General features: G+C 43.7%; 1 protein-coding gene across 1 annotated transcript in view; it reads right to left on the bottom strand.

Moving 5' to 3' along the window:
* mrc2 (mannose receptor C type 2) overlaps nt 1–12,594 on the bottom strand; it is a 145,642-nt gene that overhangs the window by 75,669 nt on the left and 57,379 nt on the right. Inside the window, exons 8-11 of the mRNA XM_033035115.1 lie at nt 11,927–12,081; nt 9,555–9,671; nt 1,890–2,005; nt 1,316–1,461 (exon numbers count right to left, since the gene is read on the bottom strand). Of these exons, the coding sequence (XP_032891006.1) occupies nt 1,316–1,461; nt 1,890–2,005; nt 9,555–9,671; nt 11,927–12,081 (534 nt within the window). The remainder of the gene's footprint in view (nt 1–1,315; nt 1,462–1,889; nt 2,006–9,554; nt 9,672–11,926; nt 12,082–12,594) is intronic.

Here is a 12,594-nt window from a genome sequence, read left to right as displayed (position 1 = left end):
CAAAGTCGTACAGGTTTGTAGGTTAATTGGCTTGGTATAGTCGTAAAATGGCCCTTGTATGTGTAGGATAGTGCGTCAGTGTACGGCGATCAGCACAGACTTGGTGAGCCGAAGGGCCTGTTTCCACACTGTATGTCTAAAGTCTAAAAGACTTCATGCCCCCTCCTGAATGACGAGGTCATTCGAGGTTGGCACTCCGGTGGGGTGCAGCACTGCCTGTGATTCTGTCTCTCTATTCTAAAAGGAACCCTAGCCTACACTCGCAGATGGCCTCAGAGATCTCAAAGCATTATTTCAAAGAACAGTTATCCCTGCTTAAATGTTATTGATCTGTAACATTGACTGTGTCTCTCCCCCTCAGCTGCTGCTTGACCCGTTGAGCATCCAAGCGCATTCTCCTCTTTATTTTGATTATCTCCCAATCTCTTGGCCAACAACATCTTGCTTGATCATCATCCCAGTGTGGCTCCAGGGAGCTTGCTGTGCATGGACTGGCTGCTGGATTTCCTACAATAATGACTTCCTTCAAAGAAGCATCTCGTTGGCTGTAAAGTGCTTCAGCAGATGCTGAGACCATGGAAATGCAGTATAAATCATTAACTCTTTTCTCTCTTGTCCCACACAGCACTGGCCAAAACTTCTAGGCCATTCATTGTGCTTGAAAGACTTTGGATTACTTTACACGGCCATAGAAAACTTATAACACAGGACATCACGATGTGACCCTTTGTGTATGTGTCTGTTGAAAGAGTGCCACCCAGCTAAATCCACCTTCCAGTTCTGGGTCTTTAGCCCTTAAGGTTAAAGCTCGTCAAGTGCGCAAGATGATATGTGACTTTATATAAATGCACAATCTTTACAGTGAGCATCCCGCCCCTCCCTGGCACCCCCACGCAGTTTGTGCAGAGATTTTAATTTACACATGTGTTAAACTTTTTTTTACTGAACTTCACTTTCAAATTCACTGGACTCTCTGAAACTGTAATCTACTTGGCGTTGAAGTTTAGCAGGAGATACAGCATGGAAACAGGCCCTTCGGCTCACTGAGTTCATCCCGGCCATTGATACACTAATCCTATGTTATCCCACTTTCGCATCCACTCCCTACACACTAGGGATAATTTACAGAGGCCAATTAAGCTGCAAGACCGGACGTCTTTGGGAACCGGAGGAAACCCATAGGGTCACAGGGAAAATGTGCAACTCCACACAGACAGCACTCGAGGTCAAGATTGAACCAGGGTCTCTGACGCTGAGTCTGTGCCGTCCCAAATTGCTGCCTAAGCTGGCAGATTTAATAGTGTGGCGCTGTTACCTGGTTGGTTTCGATTCCAGTTGGTGAAGGAGACGGCATCACCTCCCATCCACTGGAAGGCCCCTGGGTGATTGGCATCCTGCAGACCTGTCCAGAAGTTGCCAGTGCGACCGAGGATGAGGCTGATGATAAATGACTGTTCAAATCTAACAGGAGAAGCAAAGAAAGTCAGGACAATTAAGGAGAGCATTTTAAAACTAGTGAGGAGGCAGTTTTGGATGGAAAGGAGATTGGACCCGAAAAGACCCTCACTGGCTTTATAATTTGAAATAGCAAACTATTTAAAGACAGCTCAGAACTGTACAACAGGCGGGATTTTCATTCCTTTATTTCAAATTGTCCTCGGGAGTTCTAAATACCTATTCAGGTACCTCAATGATGGCAAGCCCACTTAGACTGAAGAGCATCTCCATCAGCTGTGATATACCACTACTTGGTTCCAGACCCTCCCCCTCCCCCACGAGGTCCCAATTCCATAAATCCCAATTCAGAACCAATAATGACAGTAGGATTGTGGATGGGAGATTGAGAGGGAGTTTAAACCTGCGCAACGTTTGAGTGAATTCCCAAGTACCTGTTGAGGATGGTCACCAGAGTTGACCTCTGATCAGTACATTTCTTCAAGGCCTCGTCAAAAGTCACCGATTCCTCACCCACAAAATAGCACGAAGAGCCATGTAATCTCCAGCCCTGGTGAGAGGGAAAGTACACTTTAGTGAACACAAGGAGGAGTGGGCTGTGGACAGCCCTGTGCTTGTTCTGCCATTCAATAACTCAGCCCGAATTTCTGTATCGACTCACTAAAAAGATCTGCTGTAAGTGTGACAAAAGCACATATTAGTGATTCGAGCAGGAAGCTGCAATGATAAGCGTTCTTGCAACTTCTGGACCGCCCAACTAGGTACAAGCAACTTGATTATAAAAGTGATGGTTGCTGCTTTACAAACATTGCTTCTGTAACAGTTTTACATGACAGAATTCCCCATCTATCAGAATGGCAGATGAGTGGAAACTCAACTTGAATGATAAGGATTAAACCCAGAGGAAGGGTGATATTTTACAACCACTTGATATTCAACAGCAGGAGCTGAAATAACAGGTGCGGTATGTAAATGGCTGATTAATAAGATAATAATAATAGTAATAATAATAATAAATAATAATAAATACTTTATTGATCCCTTCAGGGAAATTCAGATGTCCAAGATACCCTTCATTTCATGTTCTTGTCCACTTTGAATTGTTTAGAGTTTAGAGGAGACTTTGTCCATGGGTCCAAAGTTCAATGTTGTGGTTTGGGTTAATGTTCTGAGGTTCCACACTGATATTCTTCTTAGCTCGTTGTTATCCTGCCATTAGACGGACACTGTTGCAACTGTGTAATTCGTCACAGACCTTCCACTCATGGCCAATTATGAAAATGTCCAGCTTCAGAAAGGCCCGACGACTCCCTTATTGCCTTTGTTTGCACTTTATATCCTTTCCTGCCAGCTTCACAACGTCACAAGCAATGGTGTGAGTGAGGCACCTTGTTCCTGCTCACCCAGGCTTCTAATCTAATAACTTTAACGAGGCTCCGTTAAGGGGAAGACTTTGGGAAACCTCGCACTTAAAGTGCACCCCGCCCCCCACGAATGTAAGTACCACCTTCACTTTCCACTGAGTGGTAACATCCTGATTCTGTACAATGTCCTGGACCTTGGCTCTGCCACTGGTCACATGGTGCTGGAACTGCTCTTGCATAATGGAGCAATGGAACTAATCCAGAGATGTTTCTGAGTGATTTTGGAATCGGTAGTAGAAGAAAAGACCATTTTACCTCATAACTTGGCCCATCCCACTGCATTCCCGCCAGGAATTCAATGCCAAACAGAAGAGTATACAGTAAATGTGACTTTCTTGATTACTATTTCCTCAACTCCATTATTCTGCTCGGACAAATTCTGCTCATTTATCCTCCATAATTCAACCAAATTTGACTAGACTAATCAGTACCCAGCTCTCTGTGGAATTCCATACTGCAAGGAAAAACGTTTCTAAGCCCACAAGTCTTTTCCCCTCAAAACCATTCAGCCTCCAAGGATTCTGGCTGGCTCCTCTTGTCATCATGGCAACAAGCACGATCACACACAGAAGTCATGTCATAAATTCATAAGTGATAGGAGCAGAATCAGGCCATTCAGCCCATCAAGTCTACTCTTCAATCATGGCTGATCCATCTCTCCCTCAGCGACATGCATGGACTAGTGAGATTGTCCTCTCTACCTCTGAAGGCAGACAGCAGAGTCAGTAGGAAAGGACACATTTGGAAGCCAACTGGTGAAATTTGTTGAAAGGCTCAATAGGAGTGGGAGTCTCAGCGGCTGGTTTTGCATTACAACACCATTTTCTCTTCCAGGGCATGAAATACTGTACAAGCACTTTCATTCACACTGTATGCCTTATGAAAACAACTGTAGTTAATTGCTGTGCTAAACTGTCACAGGATTGAAGATCAGCACCAAAACCAATGGAACAATAGCAGAAGAAAGGAGGTCCCGGAAAACCAATGTGGGGCGTCTCGGCAGTAAAATAGGTTATTTGAGGCAAATTTATTTGAGATTATTTGAGTCCAATTCCTGGACATTAGACTGATTAGACATGGACTGGGTTCCAAGGAAGCCAATAATTCATTGTATTTAGCAGCTACCATGATCTAGGGTTGTATCAAACACTTTGCACCATGACATTGAAATTGCTGCAGCCACTGTACACAACATGGTTCCATGATAACCAGGTCATCGACTTTAGATGTTGGCTAAGATACAAATATTGACCAGGACACCAGTGAGAATGCTTCAGTTCTTTATTGAATACTGTCATGAAATCTTTCACTCCTATCTCAAAGGGCCTCATTCAAACGGTGCTGGCTCGAAGGGCAGAATGGCCTCCTCCTGCACCTATTTTCTATGTTTTAAGACAGCATCTTCAACTCCCTCAATACTGCACCAGAAACAAGAGTCTATGAAGTGGGGATTAAATTCATAATCCTCTGACCTTGAGACAAGAGGCAAACTGAACAGGACAAAATCACTAGTTCTATCTATAACTTTATGACATGTTATGGGAGTTCCTTGATTGGGTTGTTGTTATAAATGAATCAAAATGTGCTGATAGTCTTTAAGCTTGGGATGATTCACCATCAGCTGTGTATCTGTCATCCCCACAATGTTCCTCAGCAAAACAAGAAACTGGTTCACAGCAATTTTGCAAAAGCTGAGCAGGTTCTGACAGATCAGTGGGTAGGGACAGAGTTTAACATTTTCTAGTGGAGCACCAGTTCTTGAAATTAACCCAATCACAATAACTCCATGTTGAAATACCCATTTTCAATTCATCTACTTCACTGGAAAGTTCAGTGGTTGGATAGCCATCCACAGACTGGGCAGAGAGTGGGACTGGTTCAACACGACTGTAAAGCCACGAAATATAACATTGGGTTATCCTTTTCACTTAGGTCCCAGATGAGTGTAAAACTATGATTCCTCCCAATCTTTGTGAATGGGGTGAATTCAGTACAGAGAGTCATTTTATAGATTCATTCTTTTGTTATAACTATAACATGCCAGGATTTTCTTTGTTCCTGGTAAATATTGGTAAATTCAGGTAAATGCTGATTGTTTTTTTCTTCCCCTCTTTAATTCATTAGGGGTTAAAATTTGGCAGAGCAGTTGACTAATTCTCACCTAAAACAATTTTGGAATTTTTCAAAAAATCTCTAGTTTTCTGAACACTGGAGGCTGTTGCACTCAGAACTTGCTGAGTTCAGTACATCATTCCTGGTCCAGAGAGAACATGTAAAAGAAACAAAGGGAATTCCAGCAGCCCGCGGGGTCTGAAGGGAGGTTGAACATTTGATTAATGTAGTTCCACACAAAGTGGGTGAGCGGTGGTTTCATAATGGACACTGCCAAGTGAAATAATTTCATTTATAAATGTGCCCTTTCACACCAAGGAGAATTGAACATCCTCTCAAATGTTGGAAGATCAACTCAAAACATACAACTGTATTCCTTGGAGTGTGGAGGAGGACTTCAACCCAGTGAGAAAGTGCCTGGTGCTGAATTAGTTAGTTCTCTTCCACAGCTGGACAGAATTTTAAATATATTTTATGATCTCTAGCCATCCTGAGATCTGTAGGAAATGTACTTTGAAGTGCAGCCATTGTACAATGCAAGGGGAATAATACAGATGTATTTCCAAGCCAATCGAGATGGATCTGAAAATTTATTTCAGTCCAAGGCTGACCCACTTTTCACAAGCTTACAGTAAAAGGTTGTGTTAATATGGCACTTTCCATCTGTGTTTACCAAGCAAAATATAGCAACCATCCAGCATTACAAGATACGGCATCATCAAAGGTTTGCTCACAGGTAAAGGTTTGCATACAACAAAAGCTTTTCACTGTGGCTTTGCACACGTAATACTAAACTAAAGTAAATCTAAACTATACTAAACTAAGACATGGTTTCAAAGGACAGCTTGAATATAGGCAGAGGGGCAGAGAGGTTTAAGGAAGAAATTTCTCAGCAGCTGCGGACAAGGTAGCCAATGATGGTGTGAAGACAATAGACAATAGACAATAGGTGCAGGAGTAGGCCATTCGGCCCTTCAAGCCAGCACCACCATTCAATGTGATCATGGCTGATCATCCCCAATCAGTAACCCGTTCCTGCCTTTATTTAGGGGAAGATATTTATGGGTTGGGGAGGCCAAAGCTGGAAGACCACAGAGATCCAGGGGATTGTTGGGCTGGAGAAGGTCTGAGAGATAAAGATGGGCAAGGGCACCAAGGAACTTGATTGCTCGTCTTTCTTTGCGGCAGAGTAGCAGTGGACCTCCATTCCCAGTTGGAAAGGTGAACTTTTGCTCAGAGAGAGGGCTGCAATATGTGATTGGGGAAGCAGGCACAGCTCCATGTCAAGGTTAGGCTGCAAGCATATGGTAACTTTTAAACATGTAACTGTTCTTGGTGTTTCTAATGACAAAGAAAATATATTGCCGACTGGTCCGGGGACCTCTTTGTGTACTTTATCGCCGGCCTTCATATGCACTGTAACTCAGGGCCCTTAGTATTTTTCTGCTTTGGGACACCTCATGTATTCTTATCCAGTCATATATAACCCTACTGCCTCAAGGAGATTACAGGGAAATCATGGTCGGTAAGTGTTGAGGTCATGAGGCTACCAACCCTTGTGATTCCATCTTCTGTCCAATTGCTTGATCCTCTGATTTCCTCAGGTGGTTCTAGGTCAGATTCGAGCCAACCATGTTCCTCTGAGTGCATTGGGAGGTTGCATTTAATTAAAGGCATTATATTAAAAAATGTTGATTTTGTTGAGCAGAAGGTTCGGAGGTTAATTGGCTTCTGTAAACTGCAAATTGCTCCAATGTGTTGGTGAGCGGTGGAATTGATGGGAATACGGTGAGTGGATTCCAGGCAAACTTCGTGGGGTACAGGTCTGCTCCATGGGCCGGTAGAGACTCAATGAGCAGAAACAGCCTCTAGAGTTATAAGTGAATATGGAATGCTGCAGCAAGCATACATCTGTGAAACAAGTTCACTAACTTCACTGCCGTTGCCAAAACTAACTTCACTCGGGTTGTTAACTCTTGGATATTTAAATCTCTCCACAGTCGTGGTTTTCAACACAGGAGGTCTTTTGTTACGTCAGGTCAGGGGGAGTTCCCCCTGCCACGGGTTCAATGTAATCCCGTGCTACCTGCTCCATGGTCGGATAGTCGGTGACTAAACCGTCTCCCCCACCTGGTTTGCCAGGTGAGGAGAGGGCTGTGGACCCCCCAGCAGGACCAAAAACAAGACCTGCAAAGGGCGGATGAGCTTCTAGCGAGCCAACGGCCATCCATGCTTCAGTGGAAGTTGCGATCACGGTCGTACATAGCATTGTAAGGAATGATGATTAAGCACTCACACCAAAATCCTATACTTCCAGCGGCTGAAGTCCACAGGAACTGGAGGACAGAGATGTGAGGTGCGTCCGTCACCATTCCCGTTGGAAACCAGCACCACTGCATCACTAATGTTTTCAACGATGATGAAAGAATGAATAAAGGTTTCTTATCTCTCTATAAAAGCAGATACCATCATCTAACTTGCTTGAATCCCCAAAGATGACCTTCAACCGTTGAATTATTTCATTCTACAAGACGTTGAGTCCTTTATAGCAACTTTGGTTTATAAAATCAGATTCTTGAGCGGAATCAAGCAATGAGCTTAGTTATTGATAGATCAATCTTAAACCTAGAGAAAGGCAAGGCCAAGGTTCTGAACTTTGCAATGCCTGTTAAATGAAATGTATCTGATATAGTTCTTTGATATAGTTCTATAGTTCTCAGTCCTCAGAACCACAAGGTCCAGACTTCAGGCCAAGTGACAAGCAGAGGTCAAGAGTTTCTCCATGGGGGAAGGGCAGAGGCAGAGTGACCCTTCGGGATACTCTTGCACAGCCTTTAGCTGCAGGTCTGGAGCAGTTCTGGAGGCTTGTGTGCATGTTGACTATGTAGATAGAACACACGTGTTAAACAAAACAATCAAGAATTTAAAAGAGAAGCCATCATGTCGAGGAACCCGCTTGTGTGAGAAAATCCAAAATTGCACCACTTTCTCAAATATTTGTGCAACTTGGTCATTGCTTTTTTTTTTTGTTTTTTGTTTATTTTATTAGAAGTTAATACAGTACAAAACAATACAGTGGCACCTAATTTTAGGTGCCAACTATGTCATACCGTAATCCATTCTATGTACAACCTCCAGTTTTATGTTATGAGAAGGAAGTAAGCAAGACAAGAAAAAGAAAACAATAGAAAGGGGAAAGAGTGGAAAAATAGATGGTAGAGAGTAGAAAAACGTGAAGTGTGTATATAAAAAAGAATTTTTTTTTTTAAATTAAAAAAAAAAAAAAAGTGGAAAGTAGAAATAGAAGAGAAGGCCCCTTAAAAGAGAATTTTTCAAATCTATATTCGGAGATGTAAATCTATCCACGTCATGAACTGAAATCAGCAATCCTCATGGTACCGCTGCATCACTATAAGCAAAAAGACCAAGTTGATACCCAATTTAGCAGCTGATAAAAATGTGTCCACACAAAAGCAATTCAGTCGTTATTGACCAATGGCAAGAGGCTAACTGCTAAACTGAATCTTCATTGAGGAAAGTGGGTTCATAGGCATCAGGTCAGAAGCATTGAAACTGAAAGCAGTGATCATGGGCATCAACTGTAGATTCTATCTGTGGATTCTATCTAAGAAAGGAAGTCAACTGAGAACTTCAATGCGAGATTTCAGTGAAGAGTGTAAGTGTATGGATGACTGAGTGAAAATAGCACAGGGGCATGAAGCCCGGGGCTGACTGAGGACAGAGATGATCTCGGATTTGACAACCACAGCTTGCAAACTGCCAGCTCACTGGATTGGATTGTGGTATCTATCCTTTCTGGACCCAGCACGCTGCTGCAATTATAAAGAAATGACATCAGCGCCTCTACTTCCTGCGAAGATTACGGAGATTCGGTATGTCAAAGAGGATTCTCTTGAACTTCTACAGGTGCACAGTAGAGAGCATGCTGACTGGTTGCCTCATGGCCTGGTTCGGCAACTTGAACAGTCCAGGAGTGGAAAAAACTGCAAAAAGTTGTGACCACTGCCCATTCCATCACCGGCTCTGACCTCCCCACTATCGATGGGATTTATCGAAGTCTCTGCCTCAAAAAGGTATCCAACATCATTAGAGACTCACACCATCTTGGCTACACACTCATTTCACCATTGCCATCGGGAAGAAGGTACAGGAGCCTGAAAACTGTAATGTCCAGGTTCATGAACAGCTTCTTCCCTTCAGCCATCAGGCTATTAAACACAACAATAAATAAGCTCTGAACTACAATAGACTATTATTATTATTGCACTATAATTGTTTGTTTATTGTGTATGTGTGCATGTGTATATATATATATACACACACACACACAGAACTTTTTTTTCTCCCGTTGTGTACTATGTTTACATATTCTGTTGTGCTGCAGCAAGTAAGAGTTTCATTGTTCTATCTGGGACATATGACAACAAAACACTCTTGAAGTTCAAGAGAGTCCAAATGTTCGATGCTCTGCAAGGCAACACTAAGTGGGCTACCAGAGCGTTTTGATTTTGGATCGATCAGGAATTGCATCAGGCAACTGACCTTTGAACAGCCGAGATTGTCCTCCAACACTTCCTCTCCCTGTGTAGTGACGTAGCCTGGTTTCTTGCAGATGGCTGGCAGTGTGAGGTTGCAGGGACCATCGTTCCAGCGACCATCCTGGTTCAGGAAAGAGATAAAAAGGTGCAGTGCTGATGTCTGATTGTTTACCGAGATACACATACAACATGCAGGAGCAATAGCACATGGTGTCATGGTCAGACGCAAAACTCAATTGACTGACGTGTCCAATGTACAGAAATCAGTAAATGAATCAGCGAGGATTAAATGCATTTGAAAAGAAAATGCATGTTGTAAAATGTGCACTTGATCAGTTGGATGGTGATAGATTAATGTTGACTGAGTGCATTCAACGAACAAATAGTAGCACTTTTCCAATAATGGACAATGACAATGAAACCAATCTATTTGTCAATGATTTATGAGCTCCAGGAAGCTACAAAGCCACCTCTCTTTGTCTAACATGCCCAATAACCATCTTCTGCATTGGATTCCCAATCCAGCAGCCTCTGCTCCTGGCCCTGGGTCAGACACCAGCTTCCTGTTACTAGCAGCCAATGTCATTTGGATAGTTCATAAGTTTGTCAGAGCAGAATTTGGCCATTTGGCCCATCAAGTCTACACTGCTATTCAATCATGGCTGATCTATCGTTAACTCTCAACCCCATTTTCCCGCCTTCTCCCCGTAACCCGGCACCCTTACTAATCAAGAATCTATCAATCTCCACCATAAAAATATCCATTGACTTGGCATCCACAATTGTCTGTCGCAATGTATTCCACAGATTCACCACCCTCTGACCAATACAACTCTTACAATGCATTACACATCCCCTGATGCACCTGCATGTCATTCTCCTGCTTGGAACTCTCGCAGAAGCACAGACAGGGGGAAGGTTCTCTTCAGGTGTTATGGCATAGGACAGGAGCTGATAACCCTTGGTATCCTGGTTCATTATAATGGTAATCATTTTTAAAGTGAATGGTAGTCATCCTTGAAGTCCTAAGGATGGGCTTTCTATCTAAAGTTTGGTTATCCAGCATTTATGTTCCCGAGAACTGGCAACCAGCACTTCAGAGAGAGCAGCCCAGCTGATGGAGGGGCAGCAGTGAGGGAGCGTTTGGGCTGCTGGAGGGATATGACCAGGAGGTGTGGTGCTTTGGGAGGGACTACACTGAGGGACAGTCTTGGCTATCCCCAGTACTATCTCACACCTGAAGGTCCTACCCCCAATTCTGCATCCAGCCCAGAACGAGTTTGCTGGATGCACCACAGAAGACACTCAGTCAGGTTTCATCATAGCTTGCTTTGGCATCAGCAATGCCCAAGGCTGCAAAAAATTGCGGAGATTTGTCGATGTGGTCCAGTCCATCGCACAGACCAGACTCCCTTCCATTGCCTCCATCTGCACTCCATGCTGCCTCCGAAACGCAGCCAACATAAACAAAGACTTGTCCTGCCCTGGACATTTCTTCTTCTCCCTGCTCCCATCCAGCAGAAGGCACAGAGGCTTGAAAGTGAACAACACCAGCCCGTACCAATAGTTTCTTCCCTTCCATTATCAGGCTATTGAATGGCCTTTCCATAAAATAGGGTTCGATTCAACTCTACCTCATCCAGCACATTGGAATTTGTCTGAGGAACTGAGCTGAGAACTATAATCTACACTCTGTATCTTCCCCTTTGCTTGAACTGTTGTACGAGTTTGAACTGATTGTAATTGTGTTTGGTATATCTGATCAGTTTGGTCAGCATGCAAAACAAAGCTTTTCACTGTACCTCAGAACATGTGACAATAATGAATCTGAACCAAATATTATATCATAACTTGCATCCTTACATCCGATTCCTCAGCTGATTTACGCTTTTGCCACCACAAGCGATTTCTCACTATCTACATTATCTAACTTCTTCAGTCCCAGTGAACAACCATTTCCCTTCCACTAGCTCAGGGATCCCAGTTGGCTGGCATGACCACTCTCCTTGCTGAGTGGAGCTAGTTAAGCTAGTGCATGGATTGCTCCCCATGGGCAGTGTTCTCACCCACAGTGGGGGAGCAGAAGGTCTCTCAATATCCTTGCTGATCATTCTGTGTGAGAAAAGTCAAAATTCTGTGCTGGCCCCTTGTAGTCTTCCTGATTACGTGGCCGTCCCTTTATTATGGTCATAGAATTGTATTGCACAGAAACAGGCCCTTCAGCCCAACTCATCCATACCAAAATAAGGTGCTTTCTGAGGTGGACCCATTTGCCTACATCATGTTCCAATTCCTACCTTTCCTATCCATGAATCTGTCCAAATGTCTTTTAAACATTGGCATTTTTACCGGCAAATATCGTTAATGTGCCCTTACCGTGCCCCAGAGTGTAATGCAGTCCTCTTGGCTGCTTGCAAAGTTGTTGGGCTCAAAAGGATGCCAGTAGGTGAACCGAACTGGAGTTCCATCTGACCACTCGAAGTTCATTTGGTGTTTGACGTCGTTGAGGCCAATCCACAGCTCCACGACCTCTGCAGTGAGAAAGACAGGCTTATTGCAGCTCGTCGAGTCCATACGTGTGTGTGCGTGTGCGCGTGTGTGACTGTGTGCGCGTGTGCGTGTGCGCTCGTGTGTGACTGTGCTGTACAATTGGGCGAGATGTAGTGAACACACCACACAGTCACAGACACATAGAAGAGTTCTGATGAAGGGTCTTTGACCAGAAGCATCATCTCATTTCCTCTGTCTACAGATGCTCCTCTGCCTGCCGAGTGTTTCCAGCATTTTCTGCAGCTTTTTGATATTTTTTATGTGTTTTCCCTGTGATCGTTTGGGTTTCCTCCGGGTGCTCCAGTTTCTTCCCACAACCCAAAGATGGTGGGTTTATAGGTTAACTGGCCACTGTAAATTTCCCCTAGTGCGCAGAGAGTGAATGAGAAAGTAGGATGACGTAGAACTAGTGTGAATGGGTGATCAATGGTCTGTGTGGACTTGGTGAGCCGTAGGGCCTGCTTCCCTGCTGTATCACACAAAACTCAAAATCT

Source organism: Amblyraja radiata, chromosome 16 (assembly GCF_010909765.2).
Source record: "Amblyraja radiata isolate CabotCenter1 chromosome 16, sAmbRad1.1.pri, whole genome shotgun sequence".
In the NCBI taxonomy this organism is placed as follows: domain Eukaryota; kingdom Metazoa; phylum Chordata; class Chondrichthyes; order Rajiformes; family Rajidae; genus Amblyraja; species Amblyraja radiata.
The sequence above is the reverse complement of the archived record's forward strand: the minus strand, read 5'-3'. Positions and strand labels throughout refer to the sequence as shown.